The sequence below is a fragment of the Ylistrum balloti genome, unplaced genomic scaffold (genome assembly GCF_031769215.1).
Source record: "Ylistrum balloti isolate Yb309-2 unplaced genomic scaffold, AGI_CSIRO_Ybal_v1 Utg369578, whole genome shotgun sequence".
Taxonomy (NCBI): Eukaryota; Metazoa; Mollusca; class Bivalvia; order Pectinida; family Pectinidae; genus Ylistrum; species Ylistrum balloti.
In genome coordinates this window covers 752,913-771,847 of record NW_026781870.1, presented here as the reverse complement: position 1 = coordinate 771,847, position 18,935 = coordinate 752,913, and the positions used below count along the sequence as shown (strand labels likewise).

Sequence of the window (18,935 nt, the reverse complement as noted above, 5' to 3'; positions counted from 1 at the left end):
AAAATGTTAAAGAATCACGTGAAGTACACGTAACTCGGCCGGAAATCAAGAAAAATGCAGTGAATGTATGGGAAATTGATCATGTTAAATGGAAAGGGTATCTAATCTTAACATTGAACAAGAAACGTTGAAGCATACTGTAATCTACGCTAGAAATCGGTTTGTCATCTGATTTATCGCTCCGCCAAGAGGCAGCTTTTCAGGTGGATTTTACAAAGTAGCTGGTGGCTAGTTCACTGAACAACATACGGGAGGTCTGTCGCGTGCAACCCAGAACAATTCTGGTAAAGTGTCCTGCTCAGGGAGAAAATCACTTCCAGCAAAAGGATGTCCGTGATCTCATGTTGATGAGAAACACAAACCATCCCGATTAGGAATACAGTGAATTACAAACTTGAGATTGGGTAGACTAACGATCTGCTGACTACGCAATCGCTAAATGCTGCTGGTATGGCTGTCAAATTACCCCATGTATTATATTCATATCCAATGCTTTCTTTGTATAATCTTTGGCTTCCCAACAATTGTTTAGGTGGGATGAGTCTATTTGGAACCATACCAGAAAGCTAGCGATTTGAATTCTGATCTCGCAAAAAAGATGTCCTTATTTGATTTTGATTAAGTCGTAGGAACGAGTATGATTACATCTGACTACTGAATTTGAGTGAAATTTTCAATTGTTAGAATTAATTTATCATCAATGCATTCAATCAACCAATCACTTCAATTCTTCTATTCCTCTTATTAAGAGATACAAGGGTATACAAAATTATATATCAAAATATAAATTATATGATATGTGTTACAACATCGTTCGTATTACCAACAGTCCTTTTGGCTTTCAATGTCACACACAATTAACAAATGTTCACACATTTATGCTATATCCATAAAATTTTAACTTGTTTTGTCGAAGTGAAGTTTATCAGCATTTGATATGTGTTTAGCACTGTCAGGATGAAATGCTTTAGTGTCTCTTTTCCTAAATGGCCATGAACAAAAACTCTTCGTGAGGTTAAGTGTTCAAGTGCAGCCAAATTTTTGCCGTAATTTTCTATGATCGATATCATATCGACACAAATATAGACCAGAAATCCTGGGTTGAATGTCATTTATCATTCAATATATCACACTTCTGTAGGGTTGGTTTATATAGTTTCATTGTCATGCAAACGTATATACAAAAAAAACGTTATTGTAGTCATGGTGTAGATTTTGACCAAACTAATATACAAATAATTAGGGTATGATTCAGTTGAATGCATCTTCAATACTCTCTTATTGCTTTCTGCACCCATGGAACATGTTATGGCAAAATCGAAAGTACACCCGAAGTAATTTGAATGCTCCAGGAGAAAAAAAACTGATCATTCACACCCAACTTCAAAGCTATTGCAATTTACCCTTATGTGACCTTAAGATCCGTTTGATGTACATCAAAGGATCAAACTAGTCTTTTTGTCTTGTCCACAAGGTGTCGCACATGGCACCTTCAATTTTGTCATGGCATGTTCCAGTGGTGCACAGTTCGAAAGTGATCTAACCACTGGAGTCTCAAGGATGACTTTGTGAAGGCAGAAGTTTTTACCAGCTGCTGACACAATCGAAGATCTGTAAAGGGAAATTCTGCATAATGCATTGCCCATCTCATCATAAAGGAAGTGGAAGATTTGATCATTCATTCTTGTGTGCATGTTGTGATTTTCAAAATCAAACAAGCCTAACAATTTTGTATTCTCTGTAACCTGCCATACACTTTCATGAATGTTTTCCAAGGTACAATTTTACATGAAGGATACAGAATTTCTGTTTCTTGTTGAAAAACAAAACAAATCCAACACAAAATTTCTAGTAAATCACAACAGCATTTATTACAAAGATCAATTTTTAAATGATATGAATATCCACTATACTCCTCAAGATTTACCAGTAATAAATAGTTGATAATCTAAACTGAAAATGGTAAATATATCATACAAATATAATATAAAATGATCTGAGATTACCTGAGCTGGACTTCAGTCATGATAAAGGGGTTGCGTTGTGTGGAAAGCACTTTAGAAGTACTTTCCACAGAAGAATTAATTGATGAAACAACAAGAAGAAATCTCAACAAATCCATCATGTTAAGTTGAAAGTGAAAGTCCAACCAATTAATCACAAAACAAAGGATTCCATAGACAAAACCATTTAGCTAGAAATTGAGAAAGAATGTAAGACAGCCTACTAAAGTCATGAAATATCAGCAGGTCCTCAAATCAAAATCTCACAATCATAACCTCATCAATCAGCTGATCCAGTAGAACAAACACAACTCTGTTTTAGACAAGTTTTGTTTGTTATGATGCACCAAATAAGGATGTTTGTAGATTGTTATGTATCTGAAAACTGTACAAGATTAGTCACATTTATCACACTTCAGTTACATTACATGTAACATAGATAATATTTGATCAATTCAAGCACTTCATTGTCATGTCACACAGTTCATCCTTTGTCACATTTGTTCATCAAGATTCAAGAATATCACAATGCCCCCAGGTTCTAATGGAAACGCTTTGATGGATCTTTAGCATGGTCAAGCAGCAGTTGGCAAGGTGCAAATGGTTCTCCATAACTATTCCTGTATCGCTCCATTTTCTCAACCAACTGTTTAGCTCCATGCAGGTCAAGATACCGGAAAGGACCTGAAAGGAAATCACAAAATATCATTTAATTAATCATTTAGAGATGAGCAATATCTGTCATTTTTGTTCAGAGAGAGTTCAGAGGGTTTTTCACATAAAAAAAATGGAGGTGATAATCCACAATGAAGGAAGGAAGGCGATTCCTAAGGACCAATCCAAATAGATGGAAAGAATGGAGGTAATGAGGGCTTTTTTGTATAGACAAAAGGGAGGGTTGCTAATCTCCAGGGAAGGGAGGGAGATTGATACCAACAGCTGATGTACAGTGGACCCTCAATAATCATTCCAAACATTGAGTGTAGGGTAATTGATACTGAGGGGTAAACCACATAGGGTGGAGGGTAATTGATAGTGAGGGGTAAACCACATAGAGTGGAGGGTAATTGATACTGAGGGGTAAACCACATAGAGTGGAGGGTAATTGATAGTGAGGGGTAAACCACATAGAGTGGAGGGTAATTGATACTGAGGGGTTAACCACATAGAGTGGAGGGTAATTGATAGTGAGGGGTAAACCACATAGAGTGGAGGGTAATTGATAGTGAGGGGTAAACCACATAGAGTGGAGGGTAATTGATACCCAGGTGTAAACCACATTGAGTGGAGGGTAACTGATAGTGAGGGGTAAACCACATAGAGTGGAGGGTAATTGATACTGAGGGGTAAACCACATAGAGTGGAGGGTAATTGATAGTGAGGGGTAAACCACATAGAGTGGAGGGTAATTGATAGTGAGGGGTAAACCACATAGAGTGGAGGGTAATTGATAGTGAGGGGTAAACCACATAGAGTGGAGGGTAATTGATACTGCAGGGTAAACCATATAGAGTGGAGGGTAATTGATACTGCAGGGTAAACCATATAGAGTGGAGGGTAATTGATACCCAGGTGTAATCCACATAGAGTGGAGGGTAATTGATACTGAGAGGTAAACCATATAGAGTGGAGGGTTATTGATACTGAGGGGTAAACCATATAGAGTGGAGGGTAATTGATAGTGAGGTGTAAACCACATAGAGTGGAGGGTAATTGATACTGAGAGGTAAACCATATAGAGTGGAGGGTTATTGATACTGAGGGGTAAACCATATAGAGTGGAGGGTAATTGATAGTGAGGTGTAAACCACATAGAGTGGAGGGTAATTGATACTGAGGGGTAAACCATATAGAGTGGAGGTTAATTGATACCGAGGTGTAAACCACATTGCGTGGAGGGTAATTGATACCGAGGTGTAAACCACATTGAGTGGAGGGTAATTGATACTGAGGGGTAATTCACATAGAGTTGAGAGTAATTGGTACTGAGGACTTATCCATATAGAGGGGAGGGAGGCTAACCAGGTGACCATTTTAATTCTTACCTCCAAGGAATGGTGGGAAACCGAGACCAAACACTGCACCAATATCTCCTTCCAACTGGAAAAAGGGGCATAAAAAATAAACATCATTAGCTTTCTGAATCAGAGTTCAAGGAAATGTGTTTTGTTTTTATTTTTAATCTTGACATCCAAGGAGTTCATGGTGGCTTCAATGAAAACTACATTATTGTGAAAAAGATCAATAGTATTTTCAAAGCATTGAAATGAATTCTTCATTATAGAAAGAATATGGAAGTATTTTAAAATTTTAACTCTTGGCAACTCAATTGTTTGTATATGACGATATCTACCTGTTCCATTGATTAAACTTACCGGCGTTTTCAGAATTCCCTCCTGTAGGCACATCACAGATTCATTCACAAATCTTGAGAACAGGCGATATTGAATATCTTCATCTGTTATTCTGAAATTTTAATTCCGAATATGACGGTAAAATTTATGAGGACTTGAAGATGCTTACTGAATGTCCAAATGCCTCAACTTCGCTTTGCAGAAAATGGAGTTAAACACATACTTTGCTGAGTGGAAAATACAGGTCACAACAACCTAACTTTCACAAGATGATGTTGTATACCAGAAGATACAAGTCACAACAATTTATTGGTATCAGAGAACTTCTCCATACCATAGTAAACATTTTGATATCATATATACAATTAACTCCAGCTGTAACATGATCACAAACAAGTTTTCAAAAAGTTGATAGACTGTTGAGTAACAAATACATCTCACTCTGACATGTGATAAAATCTTTGACAAAATATTTTCATTCTACTGTAAGTCAACTCAAAACTACAGCTAACAGTAAAGATTTGATCAGATCTGTTGATTCTCCAGGTGGTGATCCTTATACAACCAAAGTGACATAACTTGACACTTACGCAACAGGAGGTTGAAGTTTGTATTTCTGTAAAATCTCAGCTGCTCCTGCATTCTCTGGACGGGATTTGGATCCCTTTTCATATACGAAGCATCCTTTCCCGGATTTACGTCCTGCAGTTAAAAAAAAATCACCTTTTAACCCATGTTTAACAAACATGAAACAAAGCCTGCAAGCAACAACAAAGCACACTTAATAATTGTTACTTGGCAATTTCTAAAGTTGACTTGCTTAAGTTACAGTGCAGTATACGAATTCAAGATTGTAACAGGAACAAATTTTCAGTATCTTTAATAAATATGTTGAAGTCAAAATGTTTCTATCATGAAGATAATGGAAAAGGGAAGTTACATGTTTATGTGATGAACTGTAACGGCTGACTAATTTGAACATTACACACTCAATGATTTTTGTTGCACAATTTTATAATTGGAAACCTACTGTTTCAGCTAGGTAACACATTTACTTCCTAAAATGATAAAATAACCAGAAACACCCATTTATACTCTATTTTTTTTTCATTGGCTTCTATTAAAACCACTGATATCAAATATCAATGAATCAAAATTGATAATTAATAATTAATCCTTGACAAATTGACAAAGTTCATTAACTTGACCGTAATTGTTTTAAACTGACGCAAATACTTGACACACTGGTCCTTGAGAACTAAAATCTTGATAAAACACATAAAAGAGACATTGTATCATTATGAAAGTAAACACCATACCTAAGTATCCAGCTTTCACCATGTCACCTAGAACATTGGGGTCTCCACCAGCAAATCTAGAGCCGAAAGCTTTGGTGAGATCTTCTGCTACATGTGCTGCTACATCTACACCAACTTCATCAGCCAGGGTAGCGGCTCCTACAGGCCAGCCAAACTTCTTGGTTAACTTGTCCAGTTGTGTTGGGGTCACACCCTCCTGTTTCAAAAAGATTTTCTTCATTATTTACCTGTTTCTTTTGAAGGAATGAAACAAGTGTTTTGCAATTTCTTTCATTTATATTTTGAATACAAAACAAAACACTTTCTGAAAAAATCTGACATTGTAAACTATCTAAAGACTAGTAAGAGATGCAGCATGATGACAATGCCTGAATTTGGTAATTCTGCACTTACAAGTACACTAAAATTCAATCACCAACCACATCTAATACTTGACCATGTCAATTGCAATGATTTATAATTGCCAAACAATTTTATCATAGCATTTATTTCCAACGATGCTAATGAGAAGTAGTGTCTTCAATATAGAATTGGTATTAAAATCACTTAAGTCCTATATGAAAAATGACAGATCAGCAAGGATTCCCATTATAAATCGGACTATTAATATCTTCCTTACTTGATGGTATATTTTTAGGAAGTGGCCATGACCTTTACCAAAGAAACTTTTTCAGAATCCCTATTTCACATTAAAGTCACTTAAAGACTCTCAGACAACCTCAAGAAACAAAAATACTTGTTTAACCAATGGTTTAATTATGACTCCTAGACCCAAATCAATAGCAAGATAACTGTTGAAGGGTCATAAACCCAGAAAATGAAAATTAAAAAGCAAAAAACTTTACAGAAAAATGTATGACAGCTAACTCTTTAAAACTAAAAGGTGTCTAGGAAAATCAAACCTGTAGCAGTCTGATTGCTTCAGCCAACATGGAAGCCAAGATCCTGGTAGTGTAAAACCCTGGACCATCTCCAACGACAATTACAACCTTGCCTTGTCTTAGTCCAACGTCTACAGCAGAGGCTACAAGTAGGAATGTTACATTAATAACATTTGGAAGCAACCATAAGTTTGAAAAATCTCATTTAACACCAATCAAATTCTTGTAAAGCGTCTGGCACGCAAGATCAAGAAGATTTAGAGATTGTAAGTATTTTTTCTGTCCCCTCAGATTAAAACACAGAGGAAAATGTTTGACTCTACAGGGGCACGCATGACAGTTGACTTTAATGGTAACTTGCAGTGGGTCTTGGAAACAACAATAGGCCTCCTTTCTAAATGTCATGACCTCTTGCTTTGGAAAAGTTTCTAGTTGTCATTATGTGAACATTTTTAAGGCAAGAGTCATGATCCTTTGCTCTAGAAAAGGCCCTAGTTAGCATTATGTAAACATTTTGAAGAGGAAATTGCTTATTACCTGTTGTGTCATTTGAGGTTTTGTCTGTTGTTATGATTTCTAACAGTGGCATTTTATCTACAGGTGAGAAGTAATGCATTCCAATCACCTGTAAACCAAAAAAGTAAAATTAGATCTGTAATCTGCCTGTCATCTCTCTGTAATGTGACACTTACCTTGTGGCATTACAGATGCTGGCTTTGATGAGATTTGTCTTCTTGTTCAGTTTCAATTGTTTAGATAGATTTATGTATTTCAAAATCGAAGAAATACTCACTTGAAGTTATAATTAATTTCAGGCTTTACTTAAAGTCGGAACCAATCAGTTATTTCACTTATACCCAAATATCTTGTGGAATGAAAATAAAAGCATACCTCTTAATAGCACTAATGAACAGAAAACACCTTTTTCAGAGAGGAAATTACATGTATCAAGTATAACATCTATCTTCATAAAGTTATACAAACCAAACCCAATTTATATCTAAAGCAATCACAGGCAAGGACTTTCATTAAGGGAAGAATGTGGACTTTAAAAGGCTCTAGGAAAGTCAAATTATCACACAAGAACATCAATTTAAACAATTGAAAAGTATGTAATGTGTATGCAAACCTTTTCTGGCCTCTTACTGGCTGCAGCTATTTGGGTGATAGGTAAAGCTGAAGTGTTGGTGGCAAATATACAGTGTTCCGGTATATGCTGGAAAATCCAATCAAAAGGAATAGATAGAAAAATAAATATTATACATTTGGCTAGTTTTAGACTTCTCTGGTTTAACATTCAGTTAACTAAGTAAAGTAATAGAACCATTTTTCTCCCTGATTGGCTTAACATACAATAACTAGGGTAGGTAAGAAAACCATTTTACCAGCTCCACCTCCCTGATTGGCTTAACATACAATAACTAGGGTAGGTAAGAAAACCATTTTACTAGCTCCACCTCCCTGATTGGCTTAACATACAATTACTAGGGTAGGTAAGAAAACCATTTTACCAGCTCCACCTCCCTGATTGGCTTAACATACAATAACTAGGGTAGGTAAGAAAACCATTTTACCAGCTCCACCTCCCTGATTGGCTTAACATACAATAACTAGGGTAGGTAAGAAAACCATTTTACCAGCTCCACCTCCCTGATTGGCTTAACATACAATAAATAGGGTAGGTAAGAAAACCATTTTACCAGCTCCACCTCCCTGATTGGCTTAACATACAATAAATAGGGTAGGTAAGAAAACCATTTTACCAGCTCCACCTCCCTGATTGGCTTAGCATACAATAAATAGGGTAGGTAAGAAAACCATTTTACCAGCTCCACCTCCCTGATTGGCTTAACATACAATAACTAGGGTAGGTAAGAAAACCATTTTACCAGCTCCACCTCCCTGATTGGCCCATTTTACCAGCTCCACCTCCCTGATTGGCTTAACATACAATAACTAGGGTAGGTAAGAAAACCATTTTACCAGCTCCACCTCCCTGATTGGCTTAACATACAATAACTAGGGTAGGTAAGAAAACCATTTTACCAGCTCCACCTCCCTGATTGGCTTAACATACAATAACTAGGGTAGGTAAGAAAACCATTTTACCAGCTCCACCTCCCTGATTGGCTTAACATACAATAACTAGGGTAGGTAAGAAAACCATTTTACCAGCTCCACCTCCCTGATTGGCTTAACATACAATAAATAGGGTAGGTAAGAAAACCATTTTACCAGCTCCACCTCCCTGATTGGCTTAACATACAATAACTAGGGTAGGTAAGAAAACCATTTTACCAGCTCCACCTCCCTGATTGGCTTAACATACAATAACTAGGTTAAGTAAGAGATCCTTTTCACCTGTTCCACCTCTCTGATGTAGACCCCCTCGAAATAACAAACATGTTAAGCAAGAGAACAATTTTACTTGTTCCACCTCCCCAATGTAGACCCCCCAGAAATGACATGCAAGTAAGTTTGAGAATCTTTTCACCTACTCCACTTCTCTGATGGGCTTGACATATAATAACTAGGTTTAGTAAGAGAACAATATTACTTTCTCCACTTTCCAATGTAGACCCCCTAGAAATGACATACAAAGTAAGTGAGAGAACCATTACCTGTTCCACCTCTCTGATGACAGCATGTTTGATGTTGATATCCTCAAACACAGCTTCTACCACCATATCACAGTTTTTGAAATCCTTGTATGTTAATGTTGGTTCCATTGTAGACAATATCTTGTCCTTCTCAGCACTGAAATTAAATTTCAAAACAGATCATATGTTATTGAAATCTACAAAAAGGGCTTCAAGAACTCTTTGTACACTGGGAACTGTTAAATTGTAATTTGTGGTATGATGCGGACATATTTTAGAATCAACAATTGTAGCCAGTTGGTATGATTCCAGGAAATAATTAGAAAAAGCATTTAGACACTTGTCACTCTTCAATATTTCCCCTAACATATAAATAAGTACATTATGAACATATTGTCATGCAAACTTGGTGTTGTAAGAAAACTAAACATTTTTAGAATACAGTGGAACCACGTTATGTCACATTGGTTAATGTCACTTCCCATTTAGTTTTCTTATTCTATGTACTAAACATGAGTATTGAAGCTTTTTTTCTCATGAAATATGATAAATTATAAGGAAGAATGGACATAGAGTGGAACTTCTCTGTTAAAACAGACTATGCATTGGACATGAATATTTGACCAGTTCAGAGGTTTAGTTTGTAGAAGTGAAGCAAGTTGACCAGTCCTAAATTATATCAAATCAAACCGATTCTATTCTGTACATTATGTTAACCATTCCATTCACTTTCAGCATTTACACTGCACAAGCCCAACTGATGACAGAAAAAATGTCGGATGGTTGGCTTGTCTGAAAGTGTAACCAACTGTACAGTACTGTAATATATTTGATGAATGTGCATTTTCGTTTAAAAACTTATCTTCTAAAACAACAATTGATTTCCATTCTGTATGTGTTAAAATATTCAATTACCCACAATTTAGATGCAAAACTGTGGCTTTCTAACTCTAAACCAATACTTATTTTCACGTTATCTGTAGCCATTTCTTACTACCGTGAAACAATTGACTGTGTGATTTGTCATTTGAGATAGTTATACATTATGTTTAATCAAATCCTCCTATTCAGGCATTTGTGCAGAGGGGAAAGTTTACAATTGTCTATACAAGTGTTGATTTCATGGTCCGCTAGGCTAAACTCTGGTCTTCATTGTTCAGATAAGGACAATTCAGATGTGATTTTCAATAGTGTATTTCAATCATTTCAGGCACAAAATCAGTTTGGTATTCAAAACTGAGGGGGATCAGTATTGGGAAGGTTTTTAATACTATAATAAAGAGGATATCATTCTACACATAGCCACTTCATTCAGTTTTAAGAAGTGGTGTTTTGAGAAGGATCGGTTTGGGGAAATTGCACTGTAGTAGGAATTGGTCCCCTACTACAAGCATGGTAAGTTTAATAAAGTCCCTTTATTACATGTTTTGATCATAGGTTTGCAATATAGAAGTTATGCCCCAGACAATCAATTCCAACATTCTTCAAGATTGTGTAAGATTTTTGTGTTAAAATAGCATTTAAATTTTGGGAGCTTAAATTAACACATATACATGTCAGTAATTCTTACAAAAGACTAAAACACAGGTTTAACAGTGAGAACACTCTGCTTAACTATTCTGAAAAGTTTGATATGACTATGATAAAGGTTAAAGCACGTAAATCTATGGTACCAGACAGTAGTACCCATTCAGGACTAATCAACCATCAGCGAGATATAATCTTGTGTTCCATGCTGGTCTGTATCACAGCAAGACTGCTTTATATTTCAAAATATGATTTTCAAAGAATTATTGCATTATCCATTGATTGCACAATGGAAATATGTAATGTACTCTACCTCCCATGGGTACCCCATTATCTAAGCAAGTGTGGAACATGTTCAATTTAGTCATGAGAGAGAATATAGAGGAAACACATCCGCTATTTCAAGAATGCAGAGTTTGAAAATAAAATTTCTGTAACAGCACCTTGATAATTTCTTTTTTTTGACTTGTGTTTGCATTCCCTTCACAATCTGGTCCTCTCCACGGGCAAGTCCTGCCGAGTTGACATCCTTCATCAGTACCCGATCTACTTTGTTTAAGGACACTTCTACTATTCCAGCGCCCATCAAACCTGCGCCGAGCACTCCGATGTTCCTACAGCAGAGAGTATGCATCCTGATATCGTGGATCAAGAATAAGGTATACAATCAAACATTTTAAATTTGGATGTCAATGGCTCAAGTCATATCTTAAGACCATTAAATTCGAAAAATAAAGCACCTAACAAAATAAGTCGCTTTACAGCATGTACTGCACTTCTAAGCCTCATTTGTTTTCTTGTCAGTTCTATAAATGGAGACATATTGACCTACTAAAGACAACAATACTGTCAAGTTGATCTGCAGGGCAATGATTTCATAATATTGATAGTCATTAAGGATTGCAAGAAATTAAATGCACAACTAATATTTTACAAGGAACAAAAACCAGAAAATGTCAACGAGACATGAATGCCCTTGCTCAGATGCAAACCAGAATCTGATCAAGTGCAGAACTTGATGTCTTGTTATTATGGGGTAAATTTTTCTATTTAGAGGTTCTAAAGATATGACAATGATTTAAAATGATATGTGATGCCAAGCTATAGTATGCAACATCTCAACAGACAAGTCATCAGAAACAGCATCTCTTCATTTCATAAGCACTATGTGACATGTAAACCAAAATAGATTGTTGTTCAAAATTTTACATATACATCCACAATGATTGAGAGAATTGATTTAGCAGTAAGTATATCAAATTACAGTTTAATGTAGGAAATAAACTTTAGCTATCTTAATATTTATGAACATGAAGATAACTTTGTTCCTGTTGATGTGATGAGATCACACAATCCTACATGCATTTTTTCTTCAGGTCAGGTCCCAAACTTACTGGACTTTTTTCTCTGGTTTTCCGAACTTGTTTTTCCTACAAGCAGTATCTCCATGGTATAGTCCAATCAGAGCTTTAGACTCTGAGGTCATGCCTAGCTTTCCAAATGCCTGCAGCCAAATTCACACCATGATAAATAGTTACAGAGGTATAACTAATACATAATGAATTAATAACAATACAACCTGGTATCATCATGCCAGTAAAAATACATCTGCAAACACACTTTGTAGGAACAGAAAAACAAATGTTTGAAAATACTCAAGCATTAAAATTGTCTCAAAGCAGGAGAAAAAAAGCAATTGCCTAATCACAGTATAGAAAATAAAGTATCACTTGTCTCCATGTAGGAGAACATGATTTTAATGCAAATGAAAATATTGAGTGTTGCGTTGAGAAGACAGTCTCGGTTTTCTGAGGCAGGAAACATCATTGCAAAAATCCTGAAAACAAGAACTCTGCAGAATAACAAGCCTGCATTCACTTACTACAGTTAGTTTAGGATGGACAGATGTCAAACCATAATAAATCTGTAAATATTTATAACACAAATAAAAAGATTTTTATGATATATTTTACCTACCTCGGATTCTGCAGCGTCCCCTTTTTCTTTCCCTTCTGTCACTTGCTTGCTCACAACCTGTTAACACACATTATTTGCATTAAGTTGTTTACACTTTTCAAATAACCCTAACTTCTGATTCCTTACATGCAAAACTGTACGCATATCAGTTAATCAATTCATGTCCAGATTTGCAGAACAAATTACCTGTTAATAATAGCATTATTCAACATAAAAAGCTATCTATCTCAATGACTTGGTGTACTCCCAGCTTTTTTCTGTAAAACAATAGATGTATGTTGACAAATAGGTTGTCTTCTAATCTGCTTATAACAGTGATTAATCAAACTGACATTACTCGATTAAAATTGTTGTAAAATAAAAAAAAAACCACAGGTTCATAGTTTCAGACCACAATGATAGCATCAATGGACTTCACATGAATGACATTGGTAGCAAGCACAAAGAAGTCTTCACAAAGCCATATACTTCCATTATCTACTACGTAAATTCTGAAATTTACCTCTAGAATTTCCAAAGGTGCTGGGTAGTTTCCAGCTGTCATTTTCATCACTGTTTTTGTGGCTTGAGATTTAACAAAGGACATCCCCCAAGAAGTAGACAGGAGAGCTGAAAAAAGAAATGAAAGTCTTAAGATTAATAAATATTCAGGCAGTGGACCACTAGATCATAGGATTTTTCTTGTACTGCACACCATCGAAACCCTTTAATAAGCTGGGAACAAATGTATCAAACCATTAATAGTTAACAGAGTTACAGCATCCTGATATACTCACAATTCATTTTGGAAGAATAGACTTTCTTCTTTAATGTGTTGTTTGCCAAACCTTTGGCTGCCTGTATAGCAACACCTTCTAAATACTCTAGCGTTGCTGATTCTGAGTCTGTCAATCCAGGCCCTAAGACATACAATGGAAGAGATATTTGAAATTACTATCATCTGATACATTCGAAGGTACAAATATCTGAAGGTACTACAAACACATCACCTGGCAAGTCAAAGGTACAGATTATTGAATGTGCTTTTGCTTAACATACATGTGATTGTACAGATAATCAAAGGTACTGTCACCTGACACACAAAAAGGTACAGATTATCAAAGGTACTATCACATAAAGCTACAGACAAATAAACATACAAATTATAGAAGCCTTTATCACTTATTGATGTAAGAGCTAAGATAGACTGTCATAAATTACCAAGAGCATCAACAACTTGGTCCACCAGTCCCATCTTTTTGCCTTTATCTGCTTTGATGTTTTTGCCTGTCAACATCATGTCTAGTGCTGCTTGGACACCAACCTTAATAAGGGTAAAGTAAGCTTAACTTATTTCTCTGTTAAAAGGATTGAGAAATCAATTTGTCTACAAAATTTATATCATATACTGGTATACTTATAAAGCATCTGACATGAGTTTCAGAATTTTCAAATTTTCATGATCTATTGACAAGTTAAATGGGAAGATTTTGGCCATGTGATCTAAATATATCAAAAACAGGAAATGTCAATATCAAGGTGTTCAAATCATTATTTTCTTGTCAACAATGAAAGTTTCGTCAATTTGCTTTGTGTTGGCAACATAGTTTATTTGTTATCTTTATGCCAATCTCCTATCCCCCATGTATCTCTATAGACTATAGATATCATGTGCTGCTGAATATTTGTATCCTTATCATTTATTACACACTGCTCCAAAGTATTGTTCTTAGGAAATATAGCCAAACTTTAAGAAGTGCATATCAGGTTTATCAGGCAAATGATCACAACCCTTGTGTCAACTCATGAACTATCTCTCATGCTATAAACATGATACAACAAACTAAAATAGTTTTACACTGCAAAGACAACATTATCTTTTATTGCTTAAGATAATTCTTTCAAGTAGTTTTCAGTTGGCTTCAATAGCAGCCACTAAGAGATTGTTTCAGATGAATAGTTTAAGCACAACTACCATCATGTCTCCTACTGTATTCTCCAATCTAAAAGTAACAATACTTGGTTAAGACCACCTCTGCATCATTTCAAACAAGTTTCAACTTAATCCCATTTGTAGAACATTTGTAGAAGTTTAAAAAGACACAAAACATGATGACTATAGGTCATTCTAGCTTAGAAGACCTAATGGATAACTACATACTGTTTTTGGCAGCCTCTGTGTACCACCAGCACCAGGAAGGAGGCCAAGCTTAACCTCAGGTACACCAAGATTAGTCTTGCTATCCTTCACCACAATACGATAGTGGCAGGCCAGGGCAACCTGTAAATCAAACACCAACTCAGCTGTCATACATATTTACCACATAACATAAAGATAAAAAGATAACAAAAGACTTTACGTAGTTATTAGATGCATAGTGACCTGTCACCACAGAAGATATTTTCTTAAACTGACAATAGTACATCAATAACAAATCATACTGTCACAATCTTACATTGGCACCAGGCAAGATTACTTATTCATATGTTTTTTTAAATGAAGCAAAAAGTGATAAACACTTAAGACAGAATGGGACTTCTTTGATATTAAGGGGCTTAAACCTTCAACATTAATAAACGTACAAGTTTTCACCTAGTAAAATCATTTACCTCTAGTCCTCCTCCCAGGCAAGAACCTTTTATGGCAGCTACGACTGGCTTGGGACTGTTCTCCAACTCATCAAACAATTGTTTTCCTCTGGAGGACAGGTCTACAATTTCTTCTTTTGTCTTGCATGCTTCTATCATCCTGTGGATAAAAAAACTGATGTCTTATGACACGGAAAAATTTCTCTTGTAATTGTGCAAATTATCCAATAACAATACGTGATTTACATAACAAATCTATATTAGAGATATCAACATAGTTTTCACACATTCATACTATTGTTTGAATGAGAAACTCCTCTTGTTTATTCAGCAGACAAGATTTTTGCACCATCCACATAAAATACTGCCATCCTCCCCTCCCCTACCCCAATCCCCAACTCCCTAAAGAATAAAATGTACATGAATATTTCTGCATTAAAAGAACAAATATGATAATAATGACTTTAATCAAGTCATCAGCTTTTATTTAACATTACTGGAATATTTTTTTAACAAGTCTCAAAAACATCTCAAATATTGACACCAAACAAAAAAAAAGACATACCCTATGTCAGCCCCAGCAATGAAGCAGCCTGGTTTGCCCGACATCACAACAATGCTTTTGACATCTGGATTTTCACTGACCTCCTTAAATACTTCTGTAAACTCTGCCTGTACATCTCTGGATAGTGTGTTTACCTAAACAAATAAATAAGAATAATAAATATTATCACATTTTCTCTTACCTTAGGACAAATTAAAAAAAAGAGGCACAATGGGCCTGTAGTGCTCACCTGGTACAGTACTGTGTATATATATACCACCCAAATATTATGCATCTAGGCCATTTAGAAAAAGTAATTGAAAGGTTTTAACAAATTTGAGCCCTGTGACCTCAAATATAGGTCAAGGTCATGTCTTTTCACAAACTTTGTCGTGCTTCATACTAGGAACATACGATGTCTCTGACAAGAAGTTGTTAAATCTGACCCTGTGACCTTGAATATAATTCAAGATTATTTCTTTCGCAAACACCATCGGGCTTCATCATAGGAACATACCAGCCAAATATCAACACATCTGGTCCATTGGTTATTGAGAAGTTGTTTAAAGGAAAAAGTTGACACCTGATGACAAACAGGCGTGAACGCCTCGCTTTGTGACCTTCAGGCCAGGTTAGCTAAAAAGGTTTTAAATTATGTATTTTTTTTCTTTTTCTGTTTTCAGAAAAATATGATTATTCTGGAAAATAACCACTTTCGAAAAAGTACAAGTAGGGAATGTTCTGACTCACAAAACTCATTATTCACAAATTTCAAATGAAATAAATTCACACTTAACTCATTATGCACAAATTTCAAATGAAATAAAGTGGATTTAACTTCAGTTGTGTACAGCCACTACTAAAGGATTTGGATTCGTTAGTTTTGAAAATGAAGTTATCTCCAGCACAAAAAATGTGAAAAATTGCAGAAGATCTTTCATACTAATCTATCATACAGGTAATAAAAGAATCTCAATACCACAAGGTGGTTTAGTGTTATTTACCAAAATTACTTTATTTTTTCCTATCATAATTACCAAGGAACTCCATAGAATCTACTTACAGAAGTATTACTTACAAAAGTACTTACTAAAGTTTGACATGTTGGGTCACTCATTATTTATCATAAATCTATCCCAAGATGAAAGTAGTATATGAAATACATGCAGTAGCTCTCTTTCCTTTTTTTCTTCTTTTTTTTTTACTATATAGTTAATGGCTAATAATGTAACACCTGTATAACCTCTTTTACTATTGGAAGGGTAATGTTTTGCAATAGATTAGGAATCTCAAGAGTTCTTTCACTTCAGAAAGAAACTCCGGTAAATCAGACATCACATATTTACAGACATACACATATAGATCTAATCAATCAGTAACTAACTCCACACACGACACAATGCAAACCTTGGAATTCGGAGAATCAAATTTCACTACAGCTACATCATCTTTGACTTCATATTTCAAATGTGTTCTTGCTGAAATGAAAAAAAAAAAAAAAATATCATTAAATGTTTAAACATCCAATACAAATTTCTGGTAGAAGATTTTATTTAAATCACAAAGTTCTACTTGTTAAAAACCACAATTATTACACATTTAATAATATGTGTCTCATTAAATGAAGATCTCTTTCAAGCTGAAAGATTATTAAAGATCTCATATCTCCAAATCCAAAGATCTCAAAGATCTTATATCTCCCAATCCAAAAATGCTTAAGGTCTTACCAACTTCTTTCTAAATATATATCTTCAAATCTGGTTATTTTAATAATTTATCATAATATACTTGTATTTAATCATTACTTACCACCCAGCACCCCCGACGTTGACAGCCAACGGCATTGGTTATCTGCATTGAGAAAATATGTAGAATATTTTGAATTAAATAATCCTACCCAGTAGGTTTTCAACAGAACAATGCATGCAACGCTTTTTGGTGCCCAATAAGAGTTTATATAGTTAACAGGTTTGGATTTCAACTGTTATATCAATATGAACCAGAAATTCAGTCCCACGAGGTGCGTTACACCCAAGGGTTAATTCTTACATCATGAATGTGTATATTTCTTGATGGAAAGCAATTCTACAAATGGTTAAGAGGTGGGGATCTCAACCATTTTCAAGATATAACCCAGCGCAGTGGTGGAGCTACACTCAATGGCCAGTTCTTACATAATGAATTTGTATCCCTCTTGATGCTCATCAATGCTTTATATGGTAAAGTTCTGAGGGGTGGGGGACATTCCAGGATCAGTTTTGACATTATTATTGAGTTCATCTCGTAATGCCAAGCAATGTTACATATGGTTATAGGGTGGGGATCTCAACTGTTTCAAACATATAACCAAGAAATTAAGTCCAGAGGACCCCTACTCCTTTTTAGTTGAAATTTTTCCATGGTAAGTCACATCACACATTGCAACACTGAGCAGCAGTTGACACCATCATGAGGATAAATTATCATATGTTAAACATTCTAAAGGAATCTAACAGCATTTTCAGTTGGTTTAGTTTTTGCATGCGACTCATTCCCAGCACTCAGCAGTCTGTTTGAACATTACCTAAACTTTTGTATATTGCTTTTGAGTGTAAATCATTCCGTTGACTTTCTAGGTGGCACGTATACAATGGCAACAGAACTTTAGAAGGTGGCATTCTACTTTATTAATTCTGATAGTTACTCTACTGTGATACAGTATCAGTCACTGGCAGTATACGGCCCAAGTCCAATAGGCGATACAATGCAATTTTGGCGAGTAACGAAAATTGCAATTACCTCTTACTGCATTCATTTGTACGCACGGGTTTATTTTCAACTATAGCTACATATCAATTTGTAACCTAGGACTTGACCTTGTACCGCTACCTGCCTTCGTGCTTCAGAATGTTACAGACTTAGAGAAACCCTTTCAGTACAGTTCTAGATTTGAAGTGTAAAAAAGGTTTACAGGTAGTATTTCGTTATAAATTGTCAAAGTAAAAAGCGACATAATGATGCATAGACTTCTTAAGAATAAAAAAAATAAAATAATGTAATTACGTGACGTATGATTTGCAATATTTCTGAACGCTCCAAGGATTCGCATAGCAGACATGTTGCCGGTGCCGGTTGCACTTTGTACTCTCGTGAAATTCTCGTAAAACTTCGTTAAGTAACAAA

The 18,935-nt window shown here is 35.4% G+C and overlaps 1 protein-coding gene across 1 annotated transcript; it reads right to left on the bottom strand.

The window, feature by feature from the left end:
• Nucleotides 1-1,845: 1,845 nt before the first annotated feature.
• LOC132543233 (trifunctional enzyme subunit alpha, mitochondrial-like) lies at nucleotides 1,846-18,878 on the bottom strand. The gene is made up of 21 exons (XM_060206718.1): nucleotides 18,816-18,878; nucleotides 17,583-17,624; nucleotides 17,181-17,251; nucleotides 15,795-15,928; nucleotides 15,251-15,389; nucleotides 14,802-14,921; nucleotides 13,862-13,964; nucleotides 13,438-13,560; nucleotides 13,164-13,270; nucleotides 12,662-12,718; nucleotides 12,079-12,188; nucleotides 11,128-11,298; nucleotides 9,179-9,314; nucleotides 7,687-7,773; nucleotides 7,095-7,182; nucleotides 6,579-6,700; nucleotides 5,677-5,872; nucleotides 4,948-5,059; nucleotides 4,379-4,469; nucleotides 4,049-4,103; nucleotides 1,846-2,687 (listed from the first exon to the last, which is right to left on the bottom strand). Exons 1-21 carry the CDS (start codon nucleotides 18,868-18,870, stop codon nucleotides 2,545-2,547), a joined length of 2,262 nt encoding a protein of 753 aa, XP_060062701.1. The 5' UTR covers nucleotides 18,871-18,878; the 3' UTR covers nucleotides 1,846-2,544.
• Between the last annotated feature and the right edge of the window lie 57 nt (nucleotides 18,879-18,935).

Bases quoted from the DNA above. Each gene is read 5' to 3' on its own strand.
- LOC132543233 (XM_060206718.1), bottom strand. From the start codon at position 18,870: ATGTCTGCTATGCGAATCCTTGGAGCGTTCAGAAATATTGCAAATCAT. The intron at 15,390-15,794 runs GTATGTCTTTTT...TTTTATCCACAG, and splicing joins ATTGCTGGGGCTGACATAGG to GATGATAGAAGCATGCAAGA. The intron at 13,271-13,437 runs GTGAGTATATCA...TTCTTTTTTCAG, and splicing joins CTATTCTTCCAAAATGAATT to CTCTCCTGTCTACTTCTTGG.